At 42.7% G+C, this 26,851-nt stretch overlaps 1 protein-coding gene across 1 annotated transcript in view; it reads right to left on the minus strand.

Moving 5' to 3' along the window:
* The window catches only part of gcn1 (GCN1 activator of EIF2AK4), a 52,854-nt gene that overhangs the window by 25,469 nt on the left and 534 nt on the right, over positions 1-26,851 (minus strand). Inside the window, exons 2-34 of the mRNA XM_037681267.1 lie at positions 24,895-24,997; positions 24,740-24,803; positions 24,514-24,645; positions 24,109-24,217; positions 23,901-23,999; positions 19,576-19,710; positions 19,317-19,494; positions 19,163-19,237; positions 18,953-19,081; positions 16,855-16,905; positions 16,664-16,762; positions 16,397-16,570; positions 16,161-16,313; positions 15,991-16,083; positions 15,840-15,915; positions 15,235-15,394; positions 11,888-12,077; positions 11,685-11,809; positions 9,440-9,618; positions 9,253-9,346; positions 9,050-9,163; positions 8,332-8,530; positions 8,099-8,251; positions 5,476-5,657; positions 5,217-5,297; positions 4,887-5,030; positions 3,012-3,136; positions 2,569-2,758; positions 2,423-2,493; positions 2,163-2,328; positions 1,893-2,087; positions 1,496-1,742; positions 230-351 (exon numbers count right to left, since the gene is read on the minus strand). Of these exons, the coding sequence (XP_037537195.1) occupies positions 230-351; positions 1,496-1,742; positions 1,893-2,087; positions 2,163-2,328; positions 2,423-2,493; positions 2,569-2,758; positions 3,012-3,136; positions 4,887-5,030; positions 5,217-5,297; positions 5,476-5,657; positions 8,099-8,251; positions 8,332-8,530; positions 9,050-9,163; positions 9,253-9,346; positions 9,440-9,618; positions 11,685-11,809; positions 11,888-12,077; positions 15,235-15,394; positions 15,840-15,915; positions 15,991-16,083; positions 16,161-16,313; positions 16,397-16,570; positions 16,664-16,762; positions 16,855-16,905; positions 18,953-19,081; positions 19,163-19,237; positions 19,317-19,494; positions 19,576-19,710; positions 23,901-23,999; positions 24,109-24,217; positions 24,514-24,645; positions 24,740-24,803; positions 24,895-24,997 (4,407 nt within the window). The remainder of the gene's footprint in view (positions 1-229; positions 352-1,495; positions 1,743-1,892; positions 2,088-2,162; positions 2,329-2,422; positions 2,494-2,568; positions 2,759-3,011; positions 3,137-4,886; positions 5,031-5,216; positions 5,298-5,475; positions 5,658-8,098; positions 8,252-8,331; positions 8,531-9,049; positions 9,164-9,252; positions 9,347-9,439; positions 9,619-11,684; positions 11,810-11,887; positions 12,078-15,234; positions 15,395-15,839; positions 15,916-15,990; positions 16,084-16,160; positions 16,314-16,396; positions 16,571-16,663; positions 16,763-16,854; positions 16,906-18,952; positions 19,082-19,162; positions 19,238-19,316; positions 19,495-19,575; positions 19,711-23,900; positions 24,000-24,108; positions 24,218-24,513; positions 24,646-24,739; positions 24,804-24,894; positions 24,998-26,851) is intronic.

Genomic DNA, 26,851 nt, shown 5'->3' on the forward strand with positions numbered 1-26,851 from the left:
AATCTGTTTATTTCTATTTGTATATATATATATATATATAAAACACAGCCGCGGTGTTCAAAGCATGTGGAAAAAAAATAGCTTATAGTCTGGAAATTACGGTAATCATGTACAAACTAAATATTGTGCTCATCTTCATTTACTACTTCAGTAATTTGGGTAAAGCTAAGCCAAGTATAAGAAGCAGCACCTGAGTGTGGTGTGGTTCAGACACCTGCGGCTCACTCACCTCTCTGACATACTGGTTTCCATCTCCAAAACAGAGCAGGAGGTGTGGCAGCACATGGACCACGTACGGCTCAAACAGCTTGCCCAACATGTTACACAGCATCTCAAAGGCAAACAGGGATCCTGCAAGAACAAGCAGATGCTCGGTGACGTCTAGGTTATACACACCTCAGCTGCAGTGTCCTGACCACAGCGCACACCATCTGTGTGTTGTGTTTCTGCCGTCAAGTATCATCTAGAGCACGGATGGGCAACATTTTTTCCACAGGGCCAAACCAAGATATTTAAAGCAATCAAAGGGTCACATAAAAAACTGGAATATATTAAGACTGATAATCTCTAAGACATGTCCAGGCTTACTCTTGTTCCAGCATAGCATAGTTAGCATGCTTGATAAAAAGATGTCTCCTCAATACTCTTTAAGAATATTGTAACAACATATTGGTTAGCTTTAATTATACAAAAATAAAAAAAATATAAAATGTAATATGTTTGTTTTTTGGAGTCGTTAAGGTTCAGTCTAGCTCTGGAAACACAACTTAAAGAAGTTTTAGCTTTTCTTAAAAGGTCTTTGGTGTATTTCCTCTAGATGTTTAATTTAGACATCTTTTACGTTCAATAATAAATTAAAGATTTTCAGCCAATTATTAAAAACTTGTTTTATTTTCAATGAAAGATATTGAGGGCCAGAAGGACACTGTCCAAGGGCTATAGAGCTATAACAAGGTCTTGTTTTGTTGTTGTTGTTTTTTACCAATAAGTATGTATTCCCCACAAAATAAGGAGAGGTACAAAGTTGGAGGAAAATGTTTACAACCATGTCTGTGTGCCTGTCTTACCAACAGATCTTGTGCCGTGAACCACTGGATGAATTTTAATGAAACTTGCAGAAAGTAATTATTACATGCACATCGACTGATTAACTTTTGGGATCGGCCCAATTCAAGACGACCCTCTCAACTAATCAACAATGGCCAAGAGAAAATGGCTATAACTCGGTCAGCTCCACAGATCACTACGGGTTAATGTTAATGTGCTAGTAGCTGCTCTTACTATGAGCGTGACACCTTCCAGTGTTGCATGACGGGGCACAAAAGTTTAACTAAAAGACAACAACTCAGTCATTTCGCAGCTTACGATGATCTTACTCTAAAGGTGGTGTGCAATATGCATTCCCTCAAGGAATGCTACATTTACCTGTTCATTTGTAGCAATGATGACAATTTGACTGTGTAATAGTTCAGATGTTTTTCTGATCCTCACTGACCTTCCCTTCGTCTGAAGTTTTTCTTGTCCTGGATGGCGTCGGTCAGGGTGGTCATGATTTCCTGCTGTTTGAGAGCCAGGATGCCCAGACCTTTGACCAGTCCAGCCAGTCCGTACGCTGCTCCCTTCCTTTCTGCATATTTGTCGCTCTCCAGCAACAACTGCAACAGGTTGCGTACAATTCCTGCGGCGTCCTCCTTGATGGCAGGCACTAAAGGAGGCAGGCAGCTGGCCACAGACTCCTGGACCTTGAGCGGGAGGAAAAAAGGTAAAAACAATATATACAACAAGTTTTCTCTTTTAGCGAGGTACAAAGGGTTTTAACCACTGTTAGCACACGGGTTCTGTTTTGAGATGTGGTGTGAGACTTCTGTTGGGAAGTAGGGTGAGGGCTTTACCTGCTGTGACGGTGTGGACAGCGCCGTTATGAGCTTGGCCACAATGGGTTTGACCTTAGGGTCGTTTTTATCAAGGTGTTTGGCCAGAGATCCCATGAGAATCACTACACTCTGACGAACGGAGTCATAGCTGGCATCCTGCGGGGCGTTCTTCAAAAACTCCTCGAAAACTGGCAGCAGGGAGCTGACATTATCCTGACACAGACAGCAGCCACATCAGCCACAGCACAAACCAGAGGCACATACGTTGAGAGAACAAACAAGGAGTACCTTTCCGTGCGTGTTCAGGGCTGAGAGCGCAGCGTCCAGCATGCAGCGCCGCACCTCAGCATGGCGATCGTTCAGCGCATCGGGCACAAAGAAAAGGAAGAGAGGGGTGACCTGAGATTCATCCAGGTACTGCGACAGCTTGTTCAGAGTCAGAGCAATGCCACACCTGATGAAACAGTAGAAATGGACCAGAGGTCAGTGTGCAACCAGAGGAAACACTACACCCCGTCTGAATTCTTCTTGACCACAGCAGCGTTTACCTGGCCTCCCACTGGTCCGGCGGCGACTCGGAGATCATTCTGCCAAGAGCATCCAGCACAGGAGGTGGTCTCTTTAGAAGGAAACAAGATACCAGGTGAGCCCCGAGCTTCACCCAGTTGGAATAATTAGTTTAAACAAGTCTTACATAAAGCTTCTGATGGTAGAGCTCAGTTAACTGGCCGAGCACTAAGGCAGACTGCTCTCTGTACTGGGACACGGCGCTCGACAAGGCTTCTGCTGCGGCAGACCGGATGGCCTCCTCATGATGAGTGATGTCACCGATCAGCAGGGAGCAAATCTCAGGAACCAACTCCAGATCTAGAGACTCCCAAAGTCTGAGGCCGAGACAAGACGAGCGGTGAGCTACTTAATGCACAACACGTTGCCTTCACTTTTACAGTGTGAATTTACATTCTGTGGGCCGTAAAGTTAAAATTACAATAATCATTAGTAAAATAAGTTCATCTGGAAAGCCATCAGAAACAAATAACCAAAGACAAGGGACATTGTTTTCTAGTCAAGAATTTACTGAATTTTAAAAAAAGAGCATCAACAATAAGAAAAGCTCAGAATCTCCATATTACTTACTTTTCAGCCAAAGTACGTCCTTCTGCTTCAACATCAAACCTGGCAACCCAAAGCCTGCGCAGCAGACTCATCCCGCTGGGCTCTGTGCTGTCTGTAGGCAGAGCGAACTCCATCTCCAGCAGGCCCTGAGCACAGTTCCAGCAGAGAATCAATGGGAGAGCTCAGATTAATCATCTCATCTGAAGAAATGCTTCTGTTTTACACGTATTGCTCAACACGCTGTGTAAGTGATCACAAATTTACTATTACATTTAACTATTCTATTGCTATCGGTTAAATCTACCACTTGATGTGAGACGAAAAAACTTGTTGGCTTTTTTGGGTCACATTTTACCATTTTCTGTTAGCCTAATTCTCTTGTAAATAGGAACAAAACACCTTAACCACACAGCAAAGCTGTGTTTTATTTTTTAGTCTAAAATTTATGTCTTGGTTTATATTAAAGTTGTATACCAGGGTCCATGCTTCAAATCTGGAGCCTTTAGAAAGTAGTTGCAAAAAATGCATGTGACAAATGCTTTTTTATTTTCTTAATTCTTAGAACTAATATTTCATACAAAATATTATTAGGTTCTAAATCTTGTCTTTTTATTGTGATAAAATTAATTTGACCCAAAAAAAGGTTGCGTATTGAAACAAATAAATACAGATGTGTACCGAGCAATAAAACAACAGAACTGAAACAATCGATTTATATTACAGGTGGGGGGGCAGGCGGCTGTAGAGATGGAGAGGCTACATCCAACTGCTCAGCTCCTTCCCTGCACGTCCATCTGTCGGGTCTGCAGTGAGGTCGTCAGCGTGGTGGTCCAGGTTTCAATGCTAACAATCTTCAGCTAAAGGAAAGTACAAATATTTCCCTACAGGGTGTGTGTGCGTACCAGAGAGTGGAGATTAGGCCTGTTCTTAGTCCCTGTTCTGTATCTGTTTTTTAAAGTTTCTGGTGGAGGGGGACGTGGACGTGCAGCTGGTACATGCAGACTCTCCCCAGCACAAGTGTAACTACACCAGGAAAGATGGACGACTCCACTTCCTGGTTTGCAGGCTTAAAAGACTGACACCGATCTGTAGCCCATGTGGACAGGACAAAGTGTTTCCTTCCAGTATTATGTTGTCCTTTCCCCCTGCTGGTGTGGGGCATTGAGTGACTGATTTTACCTGGATTATACATTATGACAGGGCTATTCAACTGGCGGCCCAGGGGTTGAATCAGGTCCACGGGTGAACTCAGTTCAGCCCACCAATGGGTTAATTTTTAAATAAAACTAGATTTTAAAACATAAAACAAACTTAATGACAATAACTGCTGGACGTCTGGCCCCTGAGCAGTTTAGCTGAAGAGCCCTGCTTTATGAACTCGACTGTGGAACAACCAAAACAATTCTTGGCTCAGTGGTGTTTATGCAATCTTTTCTTGATGACCTCCCTTTCCAGATTTTAGCTCCTCCAGCTATTGTAAATAATTTTAGGATGTTTTTAGCCTGTTTTAATAAAACAGAGTTGAATTAACTAATGTCTCTCCAGTAATCTCTGTGTTTGTGTGACGGGAACCTAATTTGTGAAAAAAGTGTCTGTCACGCACGCCACACGCGCTGTGCGCCGCTACATCTGCATGTTCTCCTCATGTTTGTGTGGGCTCTCTCCAGGTACTCCGGTCTCCTCCCACTGACCACAAACATGTGCGTTAGGCTGCCTTCAGGCCTCCTTTCAAATACAGATCTGTGCTTTCAGTGGAATTTGTCTGGTTAAATAAAAGTTTAATAATAATAATAATAATAACAAAGTGGTTTTGACTCCAACACTTGTGATTAATATACTCTTGCAGTCGCCCAACCCTCGATGACAACGATCAACAACAGGAGGTCCACAGCTCACCCTGAGAGCAGCATCCCGGACAGAGAAGCAGGGTGAAAGCAGGGCGCTGAGCAGCACGTCTATCTCCGGCTGCTCAGCCACCGTGCAGCCGTCTCCTCCTCCTGCACTGACGCACAGGGCCGTCTGGCACTGAGAAGCCAGCACCTGAAACACAGAGGATGAAACGTCACATGTCCAAGGAGCGATCCTCTAACCCACGTGGCTGGAACTCAAGAGTCACCACCAAATAAAGAAACACCGAGTTAAACGCTAAATAAAAGACCAGAAATTATTTATGCGAGAAAACCACTAACCTTTGTAATAATAACCCTTCTCTGAAATCTAGGTTACCTGCAGTCTTGGAGCGGCTGTAGAAATAATCCTGGTCAGCAGCAGAAGCATATTTACACGTGGAAGTAGTTCTGGTCCATTCTACAAAAAAAAAAACAGCAGAACATAAAAAGTCTCTCACTATTAATTATCAGCGCTTTTCTTTTTTAACAAAGAGCTGGCAGAATTTAAAGAACATTTATCAGGATGAACACTGAAGTGTAAACTAACAACAAACATACACCTCTGGATGCCAAGTTTAACGGTGTGTTGTCTCTACCTCATCTATGGCAACTTCATCATTGTCAGTGTCAGCCCGAAGCTGGGCATGGACGTTGATGACCTGCAGAGCTCTGGTCATCATGTTCTCCGTCTCCTCGGTGCTGCCTGAAGACTCCCTGAGTGTGGCGTTCAGGAGAGGGAAGCAGAAAGAGAACGCAGGAGCAGACAACGGAGCCACATCTAATGAAAAAAATTAGAACAATACAAAGGGACAAAAAAACAGTCAGTATTACGACGCTGAGGCTTATTTCTTATACTTTTTACATAATATGAATAAATCTGACTGCTTCCTTCTGCATCTTCATGTCAACCTTAAAACCAAACCGTCTGTTCTGCTTCACAGGAAGAAAAAAAACACTTCTAATCTGAATAATTGTGTTAATTAATCATACTTTTTTAAGAACGGAAGCCAAGTTGGGACAATAAGTCAGAGTCAGTTTTCACTGAGAAAAGGCAGAAAAACTGCAGATTGTAACAGAAGTCATCACTGAGTTGATCTTAACAGATTCAGAGCTTTTTATTTCAGTGGTATGGCAAGCCAAAGGGGTCATAAACTGCCTTATTTATACCAAAACAAGAACACCAACCGTATGAAATTATATACAGCACAGCAATCCACACATAAGTAACAAACAGCTAGACTGTCTGAAAATGATGCTTCAAACCAGTGTTTCCCCTACTGTCATCCAAGGAGGGTGTCTCATCCCCCAACAGAACTGCCTACCCTCCCATAAAGATCGGGGCATTTAATAAATTAATATATGTGCACGTGTGTAGTGTAGTGTACATGTTCACGCGTAACCAATTCACTTCAGCTGCGGTAGACAGCAAAGTGATACATCACCCCCATCCCCATCCCGTGCCACAACCACCCCGGACTGTTGTAAATAAAATTTAACATGGTATGATATACTGATGGGTCAGGAGTGAAACCATTCAAGCAGAGACCTCGTTTTAACTTTGACCTGGATTTGTGACGTTGACCTTTGTGATGATACGTGTATGAAGTTTTGTTAAATTATCTTGTGAAGATCAGATGTTACAGATGGGACGAGAACATTTATGGAAGGGGAGACTATGCAATATTACATCCCACCTTCTCAAACAGACTGACATCTTTTCCACAACCATGCGATGTTTCTTTCAACATGGTTGTTTAAGAAATGAGAAGCAACTCATTGCACCAGTCGGGGTTAAATAACTTGTTGCCAGCTGAAAGATAATTGCTCATGCAGTAATTATCCAATAGGAGGCTCGTACCTATTTGCTTAGTTAAATCCAGGTGGTTCATTTTTTGTTTTTGGCCAGGCAGTGTACTTATTATTTATATATATATTAAGGCTTTATAAATCCTTCTCACATTCCTACAAACCTTTCCCACTCTCTTATAAAACCTGTCTTTGTTTTGAATTTAGCAGAGGACCTGTGCATTCACCCAGACACAGAGCACATTCAATAAGCTTTATTTTGAAAAGAATGGTGGTCTACACTCGTCTGTGGAAACGTGCTAGACAGTTTGGCAAGGCGGAACAGGAAAATCCAGGGCACAGAAACTTGGTCAGGATGAGATCACTCAGGAGCATAAGATCATCGATGGACATTTACTTGTGCAACGTTTTCTATAATCTGGCACCAGTTAAGAGAAAAGGAGGGTGCTTAAATGCTACGACCACCAGGTGAGAAGAATTATGCTGACATTCCATCCATCCATAAATTCATCCATTTTCTTCCACTTATCCAGGGTCGGGTCGCGGGGGTAGAGGCCCAGACTTCTCTCTCCCCATCCACTTGGGCCAGCTCCTCCAGAAGAATCCCAAGGCATTTCCAGGCCAGCTGAGAAACATAGTCCCTCCAGCGTGTCCTGGGTCCTCCTCTAGGCCTCCTCACCAGGGACGCGTACATCCTAACTTGATGCCCGAACCACCTCAACTGGCTCCTCTCAACATGGAGAAGCAGCGGCTATACTCCGAGTCCTTCCCGGGTGACCAGGCGAATCTCATCCACCCCTGGGGCCCTGCCACCGAGGAGCTTTTTAACCACCTCGGTGACCTCAGCACCAGAGATTGGAGAGCCTGACCCAAAGTCCTCAGACTCCGCTTCCTCAGTGGAAGACGTGCTGGTGGGATTGAGGAGGTCTTCAAAATATTCTGCCCACTGACTCACGACATCCCGAGTTGATGTCAGCAGCACACCACCTCCAATATAATCAGTGTTGGTGTACCATTCCAAACACCCCCACCACCACCACCACCACCCCCCCCCCCCCCCCCCCCCCACCCCCCGAGACGCCAGATGGACCAGAATCTCATAGAAGCCATACAGAATCATTCTCCATGGCCTCTCCGAACTCCTCCCACACCCAAGTTTTTGCTGACATGCCCTCTCTTATAAACACTTCAAACACTTTGGCGGTGACGATGATGATGATGAATGTACAGTACTGCGCAGCATGTACAGTACACACAATTTTAAAAAACAGATTTAAAAAACAGTGATACAGTAAAGTCTCAAGAAGAACATACGGTTACACTCATACTAAATAATGAAATATTTGTACACTGAACCATAACATAAAGAAAGAAAACATACCATAAAGTTATGGGTAAATGAGACTGTCCTACCTCCACTCTTGTCCTCTCTCTGCGGGACAGTGTGGTTATGCAGCAGCAGGACAGTGCGGTGAGCTGCTGTGTCCAGGTCCTCCTGTCCCCAAGCTGAGTCCAGATTGCACTCAGGCTTTATTAACCGTAAAGTCACATGACCCACAAGTTCAGCTGAAAAGAAGAAAATGAGAATGCTTCAGAGCTGAGCCGCACATATAGTCAATAAAACAACAGTCCAGTAGGCCTTGTACCCAGGAAGTGAAGGTGTTTAGGCATGAGGCAAACTCCAATGTCCAAGAAGACTTGCTGGATGCGTGGAGCAGCCAGGGGGGAGAGCAGCAGGGGCATCAGGACGTGGAGGACAGCAGGGAGCTCCCTGGTGATCTGAGCAGGTCTTGCTTTCAGAATGGCCTCAAGCAGACCCACCACACTCTGCAGCTCCATGTCCATCTGCAGAGGGAGCAGGAGGTTCATGAAGACAAACAGAAGTGAGGAAATATGAGCGCCGAGTGACTTCACTGATATTTGTCCGTTAATGAAATGTTCACTGAACTTGTCAAGTTGAAACAAGCAGAACATTTTCATTTCCTTTATTTATTCAGCTTAGTCTTGTTGAAACACAACTGTCTCATTTGCAAGAGAGACCTGGTAAATAAAAATAGAACAAAACAAAAACAGACACTAATATAAAAAAAACAGCAGCTAAAACCTTAAATTTAGAAAACAGCCAAATGCTAAAATAATCGACAGTAACTAAAAGTTAAATGTAGAAAAATTGTACATTAAAAAGCTAAGGCACATTATTTCCTATTGAGTGAAATGTCTCATATATGAACGGTGATTATAGCACAAAAAAATGTCTGAGCCCTAAAGGTGTAAAAAGAAAAGTATAAAACCAAAGAGTGAACGCTGGCTCAGCAGTCCTCGCAAAGTTTTAGAGAACAGACTTTGGCGAGCTTGGTTCCATACCCCTTGAAGTCTTTTACGAACAGCTGATTCTTTTTCCAGCTGAGTCTGAATCATTTCCTTCTGTTTGCTGGTCAGCTGCACCTCGTCTTTGATGCCTTTTTTCTTCTTTAGTTCCTGAAAAAATTAACAGAGGAACATACAACAAATTCACAGCAAATCTAAGAAAACTCCTTTATGACTCAATGATAATAGGTTTACTCTACCTCCTGTAACTCCAGTTCTATGATCTGTTCCTTGTAGGAGTAGGCCTTATTTTCTCTCTTCATGTTGACTTTCTTGGTGGTTTCCTTCTGGGCGCTGCAGCATGTTTAGAGACAAACAGAGATATATAAAACCTAACACAAGCGAGAAAAACCTGTAGCTGTACAGCTGCAGAAGAAGCTGTGTTACCTCTGGATGATGCTGTTGTCGTACAGCTCTCCCTCAGGCACTTGCATGATGCTATACTCCTCTCTGGTGACCTGCAGCAGAGCAGGCTGGGAGAGCCCCTCCACAACATGGCTGATCACACGTGGCAACAGCTTGTTGGGGGACAGGATGCTGAGGGCACCGACTGCATTTTTCACTGCCTATCATTATGAAAGCCACATATTTGGAGTTATTTTCAGACAATACTAGAGAGATACTGTCTGTCCATCCTTTACCACTTATCCACAGTTGGGTCATGGAGACAACGTATCCAAGAGAGAAACCCAGACATCCCTCCCCGCAGAAATACTTTCCAGCTTGTTCTGGGGGACCCTGACGCATTCCCAGGCCAGAGAAGAAACACAATCACTTCTGGGTCTTCTCCAGGGCCTCCTACCAGCAGGAGGAGCCAGAAAACCGCTAAAGGGAGGCGTCCAGGAGGCATCAGATGCCTGAACCGCCTCAACGGACTCCTTTCAATGCGGAGGAGCAGCAGTTCAACTCCTAGCTCCCCCCAGATGATGGAGCTCCTCACCTTGTCTCTAAGGCTGAGCTCGGCCACCCAATGAAGGAAACCCATTTCAGCTGCTGGTATCTGGATCACATTTTTTCGGTCATGATCCAAACCTCATGGCCATAGGTGAGGGTTGGATCTTAGACAGACAAGTAAATTTAGAACTTTGTCTTTAGACTCAGCTCTTTCTTCACCATGACTGACCGAAGCAACACCCTCGTTACTGAGGCCCCCAATCCACTGATTCATCTCCCGCTCCATCCTACCATCACTCGTGAACAAGATGTCCAGATACTTGAACTCCTCCACCTGAGGCAAACTCTCCCCCACAACCTGGAGGGGGCATTCCACCTGTTTTCGGTCAAGAACCATGGCCTCAGACTTTGAGGAGTTCACTCTCATTCCAGTTGCTTCACACTCAAACCAAACCAGTGCACCCTGAAGATCTTGGTCTGAAGACGTTGGCAGAACCACATCATCTACATAAAGCAGAGATGAGACCCTGAGGTTCCCAAACCAGACACCCTCCTCTCCATGACTACCTTGAGATCCTGTCCATCAAAAAAAATACAAAACAGGAGACAAGAGACAACCCTGGTGGCGTCCAACCCACACTAAGAACAAGCTTGACTTTGTGCCAAGAATGTAGACACAGCTCCTGCTTTGGTTCTACAGGGACTGGATAACTCTTAAAAGCAACCCAGACACCCCATACTCCCACAGCACCCCCCACAGATACAAGCCTTCTCCAGATCTACAAAACACATGTAGACCAGAGAAGCAAACTACCATGACCCCCTTAGCAACTCCACAAGTGAAGATTTGGTCCACTGTTCCACGACCAGGATGGAAGCCACACTGCTCATCCTGAATCCGAGGTTTGGCAATCGGTCTGAGCCTCCCTTCCAACATGCTCCCTCTTTCCCAGGGAGGGAGAGAAGTGTGATCCCACGATAGCTGGAACACACTCTTGGATTCCCTTTTTAAAAATGGGAACCACCACTTGGCTCTGCCACTCCACAGGAGTTGTCCCAGTTCTCCATGTGACATTGAAGAGATGTGTCAACCATGCCAGTCCCACAATGTCCAGAGCCTTCAGCATCTCTGGGCAAATCTCGTCCACCCCTGGCACCCTGCCACCAAAGAGCTTTTGGACTACCTTGGTGACCTTTGCCATGGTAATGGACTCGTCTTCCCCCAAGTCCTCAGACTCTGTCTCCTCAAGGTGGACAAGGTGGGTGGATTAAGGAAATCCTTGAAGTGCTCCTTCCACTGCTCAACATTATCTTCACTTCAGGTCAGCAGTTCCCCACACAAACCAAACACAGCCTGGGACAGGGTCCGCTTTCCTTTCCTGAGTCGCAGAACTGTTAGCCAGAACTTCCTTGAGGCCGAATAAAAGTCCTTCTCCGTGACCTCCCCGAATTTCTCCCATGCCCGAGTTGTTGCTTTGGAAACCACTGAAGCTGCAGTCCTTCTGGCCACCTACATGTCAGCTGCTTCAGGAGTCCTCTGGGACAGCCAAGCCCTGAAGACCTCCTTCTTCAGATGATGATGTTTTAAATTTATTTCATTCATAAAAAATAGATGAATTTTGAAATATAAATCTCAGTGGAAAGAGCAAGTTTAATTAGCACTGTGTTGTGGGGACAACTGTTTGACCATGTTGTATCTGTAAATATAAAATAGAAAGGAAGTGTGCTGTTTTCAGACCTGACTGTCAGCGTTGACCTCCAGCAGATGTGGTAGGATGGCCTCCAGATTCTTCTCTATAAATTCATCAGCTTTTATGCTCATAGATGACAGCAGAACAGGCCACAAGCCAGAGCGAGCTTGAACTGAAACAGACACACATGAAAATCATCAGTGTCGTAGTTCTTTAAGACCCAGAACTGGTCAGCAGTTGGTTCCTGTACCTATGGATGGATGATGAGCGACGATGAGGGTCTCCATAGCCAGACTCTCTGCTTCGGTCGAGTCCCCCCACTGGCTGGCAGCAGAGCAAACAACGCATAGAGCATCCAACAGGACACGAGGGGGAATGTAGCTCCGACCCAGTTCTGTAAGTTCGCCTGACTCTGACAACAGCACGTCCTGAGGCAGAACCTGACAGTTTAACAACACAGTCAGAAAATCCATTTTACACTGGAAACTTGTGATGTTTTTACAGAAGAGTACAAAACGTACTCTTCAGGTAGATACCATATTGTCTGCCGTAAACGTTGCACCGCCCTACTCATTCATTCAGCCTTTATTTATACAGATTAATCCCATTGAGCCTTGGGGACTCATTTTAACAAAGAGTGATGACAACAGTGGATAACAACAACAAAAATAGACAATCATAAAAGAGGCATACAGATTTATTTTTTTTTACAAATAAAAAAAAGGCAACCAAAAGGACAGTCAAAAGGAAACAAGTAGCAAAAAAACCCCAGCTAGATTATAAGGTGGTGCAGAAAACTAAAAACAAGAACATGTCTGCATTGGTTCTTGCCAGGAACTTAACAAATGTAAAAATGTCTACAAGTCGCATCAGTCCAAATATGTCTAATAAAGTGGAAAAATCCATAAATGTGTCACTTTGCCATATACGTCACATCTATTATGTGTCACTGCTGATGTGTCACATTTGTTATGTGTCACCACTGACAACCCGGAAATGTGAGCCGGTGTTGTGCCAAAAATCGATTGGCTGCCAAATGGCAGCCGCGGGAGCGTGAATGGGAGGACTTTAACAAGAATTTAACAAGATTGACACTTAAAAACAATTGTTTACTCAAAATTATAGTAAAGTTGTGTCTTAGTCTAACTTTTAATTCAATTCAATTCAAAAATACTTTATTAATCCCAGAGGGAAATTAAAAATGTTGTAACTCATCATCCTGGTTTCATTAAAGAGTTGTTCTGGATGCTGATGGCTGTGGGCAGGAAGGATCTCTTGTAGCGGATCTGAAGAAGCTTCTGACAAGACACTCTGTTGTTGTATGACAGTCTGATGAAGAGGATGCTGAGGGTTGTCTATAATGTTGAATCCTTCTTTGAACAATCATCTGCAAAGGTTCTAGAGGAGTCCCCAGAACTGAGCCAGCCTTCTTTATGAGCTTGTTGATCGTTTTTAAGTCACTTGTTCTGGTGATGCTGCCCCAGCAGATGATGGCAGAAGAGATAGCACTCTCTACAACAGACTTATAGAAGATATGCAGCATCTTGCTGCAAACATTGAAGGACTTCAGCTTCCTCAAGAAGTACAGTCTGCTCTGTCCCTTCTTGTAGACGGTTTCACTGTTGCATTTCCAGTCCAGTCTGTTGTCCAGGTGAACTCCAAGGTATTTATATTTCTCCACCACCTCTACTTCTTCTCCCATGATGAAAATAGGGTTGAACCTGTTCCTCCTGAAATCTACAATCATCTCCTCTGTTTTGTTCACATTCAAGACGAGATGATTGTTTCCACACCATGCCACAAAGTGGTCCACCAGTTCCCTGTACTCAGCTTCTTGTCCATCTCTGATACACCCGACCACTGCAGAGTCATCAGAATATTTCTGCAGATGACAGGAGTCTGTTTTATACTGGAAATCTGAGGTGTACAGAGTGAAAAGGAATGGTGAGAGTACAGTCCCCTGTGGTGCTCCTGATCTACTGACCACCTGGTTGGACACACAACTCTTCAGTCTCACAAACTGTGGTCTGTCTGTCAGGTAGTCTTTGATCCAGGCGATTGTTGAGGCCTCCACCTGAGTCTTCTGACGTTTCTGACAAAGCAGATCAGGCTGGATTGTGTTAAATGCACTGGAGAAATCAAAGAACATGACTCTCACAGTGCTGTCTGCTTTTTCTAGATGACAGTGAGTTTGCTGAAGCAGGTGTATGATGGCATCTTCAACTCCAAGTCCATGCTGATAAGCAAACTGCAGTGGGTCCTGATATGTGCTGGTTTGTCTAGTCAGGTGGGTCAGCAGAAGTCTCTCTAGGACCTTCATGATGTGGGATGTCAGGGCAACATGTCTATAGTCATTGAGGACTGATGGGTGAGTTTTCTTTGGTACTGGAACAAGACAGGATGTTTTCCACAACACTGGAACCTTCTCCTGGGTCAGGCTAAGGTTGAAGAGGTGCTGCAGAACCCCACAGAGCTGCTCTGCACAGACCTTCAGGACTCTGGGACCGACACCATCTGGACCTGCAGCCTTATTCCGGTTCAGTCTCTCCAGCTACTTCCTCACCTGACTTCAAGAGACGCATGGGGGGAGGCAAAGGAGGTATCAGCATCTTCTGATTTGGTTGAAGACCAACATGTAGAAGAAGAAGGGTCCATGACTGAGGTGGTAGATACAATATTTGAGGTGTGACAGGACAGCCTTGGGTCAATGGAAGGTGGTATATCTGTTTGGCTGTGGGAAAGAGAGGATGATGCTGAGCTTGTTCCTGAACTGAACCTATTGAAGAACGTTTCAGTTCATTGGCTCTGTCCAGGCTTCCATCCTTCTGATCCTCCTTCTGCTTGAAGCCTGTGATCTTTTTCATCCCTGACCACACCTCTCTGATATTGTTCTGCTGGAGCTTGCTCTCCAGCTTCTTCTTGAACACCTCCTTGCCGTTTCTGATCTTGACTTTTAGTTGCTTCTGTGTACTCCTCACTACCTTTTTTTACTTTTATTTACTTCATAAATGCACTTTGACAGTCAAATCAGCTGCATTTCAAAAGTATTTGCTGCCTAGGTGCTCTGGGAGCGCACAGACAGGGAGGAAATCAGGAAGGAGAAACGCTGCGCATTTCTTTGAAATTTCACAAGATAAGCATCTAAAACAATTATTTGTTTGCTCAACATTATAGTAAAAGTATGTCTCAGATGAACTTTTACTTAATAAATGCACTTCAATGGTCAAATGCATTTCGCCGGAGCAGTGCGGTGAAATGAAGCTGATTTGACGGTTGCTCCAGGCGAGCTGGACGAGGGTGGCAGGATATGGCAAGCCGATTGTGTCATTAATAGCCACTTTTACCAATTACATGACACAACGGCATGCCATACTACTCGGGTGCCATCTAGCAGCTGAAAATCGTTGTGTTCAATATTTTCAGTCAGAATGAATGAAAACGATCATATCTCAGCCAAAGATTGGTTTATAAATATGGGAAAAATCCATAAATAAATCGCTTCGATATACAAGTCGCAGGGCATGTAAATTATGCAAAAAAATGCGAATTATAGGGCGAAAAATACGGTAAGTGCTGCACAGATTATTCGGTTCATACTTTGTGTTTGTTGATGAACACTCGGAGTTCTCCCAGAAGGCCGTGGGCAAGACTGTATCCACCCAGGGAGGACAGCAGCTTCCTGACGGTCTGCTGGGCCCTCTTCCTCACACGCCAGCTCCGAGACAACAGAACGGTAACCGTGGCGTAGTGATACATCCTACAGAGAACAGGCAAATACAAGTCAGCTGCTTATTGAAGGCATCGTGAGAAGTACCAAAAACATATCAGTAGAGACTTAAGTTCTACTCATATTCTTTTTTAATGTAGACACTTCTTTAAACTATTTAGTACATTAATATCTGCATACAAAAATGACATCAAATGGTGAACAAGAGCGCCACACATGGCCCATTATACAATGGTCGACAAACTGCTTTACAGCAATATATAGCAATGGTCAGGGCAAGCAAAGACCTTGTTTTAACTTTGACCTTGATTTGTGACCTTGACATTGGGGTGATGACAAGTGTACACCCCCTGAACAAACGTTTGCACAGTGACTATGGGCACCAGTGACCCCCGTGACCCGAAAAGGAAGAAGCCGGTAAAGATAATGTATGGAGATATTCTGATGTGGCCTCATTATTGGAAACAAGACTCACTGTGATTTGCCGGCGTTCAGTCGGTGAGCGTGGTCCAAAAACAGCCGTTCACAGAGCAGCAGCACTGTGAGCAGAGCTGAAGGCACAGTCACTGTTTATGTTTCATCAACTAAAACATTTGAAAGTTTTAAAACATTTAAAATGACCTTACTCTCTTCACTGGTCTGAGAGAGGAACTTTTCTGTGGTGAACAACAACTTCTTCTCATCTAAGATCAGGTTCCAAAAGCTGGTGAATTTAGTTTCTAAAAAATAAAAACATTTTTTTATTACCTTAACTCATCGATGCTCCATAAGAGAATGACTGGAACTACAGGCGCACCTGTTTGTGTCTCAAGTAAAGCCAGTCGACTCAGAAGAACAGAAGCTGCCACACCCTCGGCGAGCAGAGCATGCTGGGAGTTTTGAGCTGCAGCTTTCTCCACAGTTTGGAGGAGCAGGGGTATGAAGTCTGAAGCTTGGCTTAAAGTGTCACCTACAGAAGGGCAGATTAAAAATGGGCCTGACTGCAGGTGAAAAGAGCGGCACATCGAACACAACTCTGTCAGTCTGACTGACCTTTGAAGGCCCCCAGCATGGCCTGAAGGTAGGCGTGTCGGACCAGGGAGGTGGAGGTCTTCAGAGTGAAAGCTTTCTTCAAGCAGTCGAGCAGAGCGGCAGGAACCTCCACTGTGAGACGGCTGCTCCACTGAGCCAGCACAGACACTGCATGCACCAAGGTGCCCTCGTGAACTGAAAACAAAGGAACGTTAGCTTGAGACTAACGTCTAAAAGTCCTTCCAGGACCACCACCTGCAGACAGAAGCAGGGGAGGAGCAGACACACCTTCTTGTTGTAAATACGGGATGAACATCACAGCGACAGAGGAGCTGAGAGTCTGGCTGGAGGTTCCTGACACCGCGTGATGACTGCAGCTGGCAATCCCTGTGGGGAAAAAAAACTTTTAACAATTCAACTTCATTTATTTCTCATTTTTCTATTTCGGGAGGAGTCGGTGCTTTACAAAGACCTCTCACCTGACAGCACGCTCATTTTTTGGGCAACAACTGTGAGCTTCCCCTCAGACCCTGCAAGCAGAAGAACAAGACTTCAGGTCAGAACAACAGACAGATGAAGGCCAAGCATTCCTCGAAGGAAATGCACATCACCCACCTTCTTACAAAACAGAGTTTTTGACTAAAATCACTATTAAACTAAAAAATTGACTAATAGATGTCTTTAAATTTCTTAAGTTTCAATGAGAAGAAGACTGAAATCATGTTGTTTCCTCCTAATGGCACGATCAGGAACCACTGCATCACCTTTCCTCTCTAGCCCCGTTAGAGAAGAGTCACTAATCTGGGTGTGAAACTGGACCCTTCCACGAAACTTAACAGTCATGTAAACATGATTGTTAAAACCAGTTCTTCCTTGTTCAGTTCAGGTGACTGTCGAAATGGAAGCCCATACTGTCTAAAAGTAACACTGAGACAGTAACACGTGCAACACCGCCCCCTACGGTCATACGGTGGTCACATAATATGACGTCACTACGGATACTCGATGTTAAATTTTTAACCTCGATAGATGTCCTAGCAATCGATGTGTAGATTACTCGAGTACTCTGTTAATGCCCTACTTTTAATGGTTCCACTCACACGTTTCAAGCTCAGAGGTGACAGGGCCTTCTCTGTTGCAGGTCTAAAACTGTGGAATGAGTTACCACTGCATGTCAGACAGGCTCCCTCGCTTACGGTCTTTAAGTGTTGTTTAAAAACTCACTTTTATTCCCAGTCTTTTGACACTGAGTGAGTTGATTTGAACTGGTCTGTATTTTATAATGTTAGTCATTTAGTTCCATCTTTACCTCTGTGTGATCTATGTATTTTATCCTGTGTCCTTTGCTTGTTTTGTTTCTGCTGCTGTACAGCACTTTGGTTGGCCTTGTTGATGTTTTAGGTACTTTATAAATAAAGTGGTATGGTATGGTAAAATCCTCTTAGAATGCTCGGCTTTTAACCGGAACTCGTAGGTCTGAACATATTACTCCAGTTCTGTCCTCCCTTCACTGGCTCCCTGTTCGTACGAGGATAGTCTTTAAAATGATTCTGTTGACCTTCAAATGCTTAAATGGCCTCGCACCCCTTTACCTCTCTGAGCTTCTGGAACCTTACGTTCCCTCTCGGGCCCTGAGATCATCCGATCAGCTGCTTTTGGCTGTTCCAAAAACAAGAATGAAGCTCAGAGGAGATCGGGCTTTTTCAGTCATGGGCCCCAAACTGTGGAACAACCTGCCCCCCAACATCAGGCAGGCCACCTCCCTTACTCACTTCAAATCTCTGCTAAAAACACATCTGTTCTTTCAGGCATTTCATACAGTGTAAACTGATAGTGTTTTTTTTTTTTATCTGTGACCCTATGTTTTAAATGCTTTTTATTAATTCTTCAGTTATTATTATTAGTGTATTGTATTTTTTTCTCTTTAATTTTACTCTCATTGATTGTTGTTGTTGTTAAGCACTTTGATAACAGGTTCTGTTTTAAATGTGCTCTATAAATAAAGTTGACTTGACTTAGAATGAGAGAAGACAAAGTTATAACTAGGATATGACAATATCATTCATGATATGACTCTCAGCTACTACCACATCAATGTTTAGCTAAATGTCTGTAAAAAGACTGTTGTAGCCATTACTGTGTTGACTAAGGTTGCTTAGCTGTGGCGGCCATCTTGAATCAGGTTGACTCCACAAGTTAAAAACTTGTAGATGTACATCCAATGATCAAACACCAAAGTTCATGCTCAATAATCCAGGTAAAAATCCAACAATGCTCAGTCAGGTCATCTGGACATTTTTTTTTTTATTGCTGAGATGTTTCGTCCTTCATCCAAAGGACTTCTTCAATCTGAAGAGCCACCAAAACTTTGGAAGGAGGACAAAACGTCTCAGCAAAAAAATTAACCGTCCAGACGACCTGACTGAACATCGTTACATCCAATGATATTTTTCCAAAAGTTTCAGTAACATCTGTCCAGTGGTTTAGGAGATATGTTGCTAAAAGACACGTGTAAAAACATTGCTCGTTTTGCCTGCGGGTGAGAATCAGGACAATGTCCTCCTCTACTGATCTCACCTCCGAGGATCTTGAAAAGGTGCGTGACAATATCCTGCACAGCGGTGGGATCACTGCACTGCCGGACCAGGTTCTGCATGCCCTGGACCGCTTCCTCCATCAGCTGGGCGTTGTTGGCTTTCAGCTGGCCTGGAACACAGAAATATTTCAACAGACTAAGTACTTCCCCCCGACAGCTGAGCATCAAGTTAAGACTCAGTTGTGTCTTACTCGATACAGCCTTTCCAATGTCCATGGCATACTGACTGAGATCCAGAGTTACAGCAGACAGCAGGCAGGAAACGGCTGCAGAGACACAACACATTCATGCTCATCATGACTACACAGGAGAGGTCAAACACCACCGAGAGACAAAGTGTCTCACTTTGCATAGCGTTCTCTGGACTGCGAAGCATCGTCTTCTGCATGGCAGGCAGCAGCAGTTCTTTAAAGTCAGGATGGGTCATGTGACGCAGCAACGAGGCACTTTTGTCCAAAATGTGCTGCTGCGGTTTTGTTTTGCTCATGAGAACTGATTTAATGTAGAGGTCCAGCAGGGCGCTCTGAGAAACAGAAGACACAAAGACGTTGGACATCACTGCTGGACTGAAAGATGAGAGCCGAGGAAACAAACATCTATTCACCTTGTGCTTCTCTATTGTAGCTTTGTCCTTCTGAGCTGTGCAGAAGTCCAAACACACTCCCAACATGGCCAGAGATGTTGGGCTCTGATCCAGAGTCAGCAGAGTGCTGATGTAGTGGTCAACCAGTCCAGGCTTCTGGTGGAAACAAACTAAATATTAGGCCGATCAACAGTCCTCTGTGCTGTCAGAACAGTCAAGGATCAATAACTGAGATTGTATTGTTGCATATTGCTCCTTAGAGAAGCGGCATGTCTTAAAGATCTTCTCAGTTATTAAAAAGCACCACTTGCAGGTTTTAAACAGACAGTGGATTGTTATGTGGTTATGCCCTACTTGTCATATTGCTCAGAAATATGGGGAAATGCAAATAAAACTACTATTGACGTATTAATAAAGTTACAAAAAAAAAAGCAATTAGGCTTATTAATTAAGTGGGATATTGTGAACCAACTAATAAACTTTTTATTCAAAGAAATACTTTAAAATTTAATGACACTGTTTATATAAAAATAATAGAAATGTTTAAAGCACTGAATAAAAGTATTCCTTCTGGAATTCAGAAATTATTTAAGTTAAGAGAGTAAATATAATTTATGAGGTTTGTTAATATTTGAACAAGCTAAAGAGAAAAGTAAAGTAAAATCTAAATGTACTTCAGTTGTCGGTGTGAAACTGTGGAATGAACTGGACAATGATCTCAAATTATATGCTTTTTTGGCGAGCTTTAAAAGAGCCTTAAATGTAAAATTATAAAGGCTTAACTGTTATGTAGATGTATATATGTATTGTGTAACCATGTATGTAATGTGAGTATGTGTATGTATAATATACATGGATATTTAAATATATGGTAAATGTCTGTATGTGTACTTCTGTATGTTTGTGGACAGTAGATATCTGTCATTACGACTGCTGAGTCTATGAACAGGGTAAAGTATCAGCTTTGGCTTCAGCCTATTCCTTTTTTTAGTAAATGGTTGATTTACCATTTTATATTGTTTTCCTTTTTTGTAATGTTTTTAATTTACCAAAAATAATGAAAAATAAAGTTGAGTTGTGAGACACCAAATGACTTCACTGAGCTCAGAAATGTTTCACTGTGATATAAATAAACCACTCGGAGAAGCCAGAACACAAAGACGCTGCTTGGTTTGTCTCAAAGCTCTTGTTCTTGAAACTGACTTTGAATTTTCCTCCATTATGAAAGATGACTGGCGGTCAGAAAAATGTCCACAAAGTGCATGTCAGATGTGTCAATATCTCACTTTTAACATTGCTACAAAATTATGTTTTACGGTTTTATAAACTGATTTAATATTAACTAGAGAAACTACATTTCCTGCAAAAATGCAGTGTGAATACTTGTTGCAGAAGAACTTGCTGAAAAACAGCTGAAATTCGCTAAAAAAAAAACATGCTAGATGTAAGAACAAACCATTGAAAGCAGAAAGAACACATTCAATTCAATTCAAAAATACTTTATTAATCCCAAAGGGAAATTATTTGTTGTTGTAACTCGTTATCCTCATTTCATTAAGAGATGTTATAGATACTGAGGCTGTAGGCAGGAAGGATCTCTTGTAAAGGTCCATTCCACAGTGGATCCTAACAAACTGGCTGCAGATGCCATCCGATCCGTCCACCCAGACTCGGCTGGCCTCTCGGTTCCACCGGGCTGTAGGACCACCTGAATGCTGGGCAGAGCTCCTCCCAGAGCGATGGCCACTCCTCCCAGCAGTCTGCCGAGCTCCTCGTGTCTGCGGACAGCCAACTGTAGGTGCCGAAAGACAATCCTGTACTTCTGCTGTCATGAGCCGTGTTTCCTGCTAGTTCCAGGATCTCAGTGGTCAGGTACTCGAGCACAGCTGGCAGGTAGATGAGAATGCATCCACAGAACATCCTTTTCAACTCATCTGAGATTTGGGGCTGTAGTTGAGATATTATTTGAGCTTTTGAGATGTTAATCAGCTGCTGTTGGTTGTAGAAAACTGCATTGTTGCCATGGTTACGCATCATGACAAATGTCCAAAACTAAAAAAGTTTCAGTAAAAATCCTTCCAGCTGCACAGCGTCTGATACCAGAGGAAACAATCATCCAAAAAATCTGATTTACATCCAAAAAAACAGGAATAAAAAAAAATCTCAGAATGAAATTAACAGAGCTGCTCCAACATGCAGCCACCTTGAGCGGCGCAATTCTAGAATATATGTATATTCACATATTTGCTGAATTAGCTTTAAATAAGCAGAAATAAGCACAAAAATTAGGAAATCAGCTAAAAATCTGAAATTGGCAGAAAATAGTTGAAACGTAGCCAAAAAAGGCAGAAAAAAGCTTAAACTACAAGAAGGACGCAAAAATAGCTCATATGAACTAAAAAAATGTGGAATTACATTTAAAAAAAAAAAGCTAAAATTAGCATAAAACTGTTAAAATAGTAGCTGAAATAACAGAAAAAGCTGGAACTTGCAGAAATAAGCTATAAGGATCATAACAAGTTGAAATTAGCTGAAAGAAGTTAGAAGAAGCCCAAAAATGTTGTAGTTAGCAGAAATAATTTGAAAGGAGCACAAAACAGCTGAAAAATACAGCTGAAATTAGCTAAAAGTAGATGAAAAAAGTTAAAATTTGCACAAGAAAGCTGAAAGAAGCTGAACCAGAACAAAATGTGAAAGGAGCAGTAAAAGGTTGTAAACAGATCTAAAGAACTGAAGGATGTAAAATGAGCTCAAATCATTTTCTAAGAGGAAAAAAGTGGCAGAAAAGGCTAAATAGTTAAAAAAGCTAAAGTTGCACCAATACCAAACGTCATAGCACCCTTTTCCTGAAAGAGATGAACATTTTGATATATGATTTGTTGAAATAGCACAAAAACTGTTGAACGAGAAAGATGCCGAAAAACGTACAGAAGAAAAATGGATCACAATAGTGTGAGTGCTTCATAAACGTTCACACTATTATATCAAACATTTGGTTGCCATGTCAAAATCCAAGATGGCCACTGCCATATTTTTTTTTATTATTAATAAACACACAGAACTACAGAACACTACAAAATAGAAAGACATATACAAACACTTGTGAAGGGTGTCATAACTACAGTTTACAAGCTGGGGGGGTTACAAAATGATGAAAATTGAGAAACACATATATAAAAAACACAAATGAAAAAAGAAACAAAAAGGAGCAAGACAATATGAGAAACTTAAAACAACAAGTTTTTAGCTATCTGGTGTGAGATGGTTCTAGCATTTTCCAGTTTTTAATCTACCCAATGAAGAATAGTACGACTTGAATTTGTTCATAAAACACGGGAAGGAGGACTTATTATCCCTCCATTTACTACAATGAATGTGGTACTTTGCTAGAAGGATGACTGTATTTATGGCATCAGACACTGCCTGGCCAAAAAAAAAAAAAAACTCAACCCCTGGATGTAACTAAGCAAATAAGTACGAGCTTCCTACTGGATTATTACTGCATGGGTGATTATCTTTCAGCTGCAACAAGTTACTTAACTCCAACTGGTGCAATGAGTTGCTTCTCATTTCTTAAACAACCATGTCAAAGACACATCGCGTGGTCGTGAAAAAGATGTCCGTCTGTTTGAGAAGGGTCAAATCATTGGCATCAAGCAGAGAAAACATCTAAGGAGATTGAAGAAACTACTAAAACTGGGTTAAGAACTGTTAAACGCATTATTAAAAACTAGAAGGATAGTGGGGACCCATCGTCTTCAAGGAAGAAATGTGGCCGGAAAAAAAAATCCTGAATATCGTGATCAGCGATCACTTAAACATTTGGTGAAATCAAATGGAAGAAAAACAGCAGGAGCACTCAGGGCTGTGTTTAATAGTGAATGTAAGAACATTTCCACATGCACAATGTGCAGAAGTCAAGAAAACCACTAATCAGTGAGGCTAACTGGGAAAAAAGCATAAAGATTGGACTCTGGAGCAATGGAAGAAGGTCATGTGGTCTGATGAGTCCAGATTGACCCTGTTCCAGAGTGATGGGTGCATCAGGGTAAGAAGAGAGGCAGGTGAACTGATGCACCCATCATGCCTAGTGTCATCAATGCAAGTTATTGGTGAAAAATTTATGCAACACAGGATGGAAATAGATCTTGTGACATTGCAGAAGCTTAAAAACAAAGTCACAGAGAATGTATGATGTAATCAAACCTAAAGGCGATCCAATGAAATATTAAGTGTGTGACCTTTTTTTTGGTGACAACTTTTTTTTTGGCCTGGCACTGTACATATGTGTGTGTGTGTGTATTTATAGTTAAACAGGATCAAAATGTGAACTGAAGGAAACTCACCTCTTCCCAGAGGTGACTTAGATTCTTCAGCATTGCTTTATTTGCCATGGTCTTGGCTCCGCCCACCACCTCGGCTACAAGAAGGGACTGAACCTCCACCTGAAGGAAAGGACAGCAGCTCACACAGACACCCAGACTTTACAGACTTCACATTTACAATCGCTTTTATTTCAGTTTGGAAACAGTCACAAAATGCTCTTTCACTGACCATTTTCTTCCATATGGGTCCTTCTCTTTTCTCCGGGGCAGAAAACACTTTGTGGACTAAAAGGCAGGTCCAAGACAAGCTGATAAAGGCAGCAGAGCCTGAGCTTTTACTGAAAATAAAATGCAAATAAATGAATTTAAAAAACATGTTAACCTCCAACCAACACAGATTTCTCAGCACATTTGTAAATTTCCACTTCATAAGTTAGTAACATTTTCTCCATTTATGTTTTTTATAGGTTAGTTTCTATTAAAAAAAAAAAGTTCCAAAAATCAGGCACTACAGGAGTTTTGCGTCCCTCTGCCTGTCGAACATGTAAAAGTGTAAAAGTGTAATCCCGTCAGTTTTATGATGAAGCTTCAGCTCTTCTCTGTAAATGCAGGAATGAACAAACATTGGGCGTACCTGGGCTCCCCGTGTCTACTGATGACTCCACTGTTCAGGAGGCAGAGGAGGAGGCTGCTCACCAAGACATCAGGCTGACTCTCAGCCAGCAGGCCGATCACAGAGAGCAGCTCTCTACGTGATGCAGCATCCCTGCTCAAAACACACGTCCATATAAATCTACTGAAAACAAGCGCACGGAGGAGGAATGTTTTGTGCTCACTTTGGTTTTTGCTCGTAAACCTACCAGTATCTGTGTGGAGTGAGACAGAAGAGCTTACACAGACCTTTGACAGCAGGCTCTGGTAATTCTTTAAGCAAACATTTAACAGAAAAAGTTATCACTGATCGAAGCAGCTTGAAACATTACAGACCAGAGGATAATGAAAAAGAGATTCTTACCTTTACCCTTCAAACACCGTCTCAACTCTCCATATATTTCCTTGCGCTCCTTAACGCTGGAGGAAGTCACTTTCACAGCAAATTTCTTCAGCGTGTCGGAAACCTAAAATAAAGAGAAAAAAGTCACGTCAGAATGAAAACAGAAACACTTTGAGAGCTGTCATCATGAACAACGGAGAAACTGCGAGTCGACTGACACGTTGATGCTGAGACAAGAAAAGGATCTTCATCAAAACGTTTGAACGTCTCTGACTTGAACTGGTCACAGAAAGACGACTTCAAACAAACAGAGGAGTCTAGTACCAGCTCCACCGACACACTTAGCAAAAAACCCAAGGTAAGATAAAACCGCATTTAGACACATAAATACCGTCTTCTCTCTGTGGGAAAAGGAAATGGCAGTAAGCATAAAAAGATTACTGTCACAAACATCACTTACAGGAAAAACAGAACGTTAGCCAAGACTCCGTTGTCTTTAAGGTCATAGTCTTTAAAATCACTGATTCTAATAAACGCCTCCATTTTATTAGGAGAGAAATAACAAATACAAAAGTATTGCACACTACACATTATTCGCCCGGTGATTAAAGCAGGGGTGATTAAAAGTGATTAAAAGTGTGCACAACACTCCTTCTAGTGATGATAAACAGGTGTGTGAAGTTTTGTTAAGTTATCTTGAGCAGATCAGAAGTTATGGGCCGGACAAGAGAAGGTTTATGGACATATGGAGACCATACCATAATATGCCTCATCTTCGACGGGCGAATGAAGTCTGATGGTAAATGGACTGTACTGTGTATAGAAACTTTCTATCTTATCGACACTCAAAGCTCTTCACAACACAATCTGTGTCCTCATTTACACATTCATACAGCTCTACACTAGATCTACTAGATCTCTACAAGATAATCAGAACTTTATCACATTCATTCACTGATGGGACACATGGGAGGCAACGAGGGGTTCAGTGTTTTGACCAGGGACACTTCAGCATGTGACTGCTGGTGGAATCAAACCCATCTCTTGCATCGGAGAACAACTGATCTAACCGCTCAGCCACAGTGCCCTAAAAGCCCACTCAAAAAAAAAAAAAAAAGGTTAAGATGCATAAAAAAAACTTTACATAATGCACATAACATTTCTAAAGACACAATCATCTGGTGACAAGTGAGGATTTCAGGACCACGTAAAACAAAGCAACAAGATTTCTGCATGGAGGGAAATCTCAAGAAGGGCCAGGATCATTTTCTTTGGCTGCTCATGACCTTAGAGCCTCAGGTGGCACTGAAACAACGACTCCTGCGTGATCAGGACTACCACGTGGGTTTGGAAGGCACACGCTGCTGCTGCATCCAGAAATAAAACCTATAGAACTTGTATTCACTCCCTTTGCTTCAAAGACTGATGCACCCATCCAACTTGAAGAAGCCAGAGCATTTTTGTGATGAATAATAATCAAAAATTGCAGTGGCTAAATATATGCATATATCAAGGTGACATCATTTCCTGTTGTGTCAGATATACTTCCCCACATTCAACAATGTGTCCTCACAGACCTGTCTGCAGCAGCAAACACCACATTCTTCTTCCAGCTGCTCCCTCTTCAGGGCTCCCCAGAGTCAACCTCCTCCATCTACCTCCATGTCCTCTCTGACTGCATCCATACGTCTCCTCGTTGACCTTCCTCCTCCTTTATCTTTTCTAAATACAACAGGTGTGTTCTGCGTAGAGCATAGCCTCTCTTACCTTCTGTTTCAACAACAACAGAAAAGAAACTGTCCAGATGAGCTGACTGAACATGGATGGAGTTTTTTTACCTGGATTATTGAGCATGAACCTTGATTTTCTTCTGTTTGTTTAAACATAATAACAACAACAAAAACCGATATGTTGCATTTTAGACATGCTAAAACCAAAGAACTGTTCATGTCTTGTTACTGACCAACATGCTGTATCT

This window comes from Nematolebias whitei, chromosome 8 (assembly GCF_014905685.2).
Source record: "Nematolebias whitei isolate Nwh7 chromosome 8, NemWhi1, whole genome shotgun sequence".
Taxonomy (NCBI): Eukaryota; Metazoa; Chordata; class Actinopteri; order Cyprinodontiformes; family Rivulidae; genus Nematolebias; species Nematolebias whitei.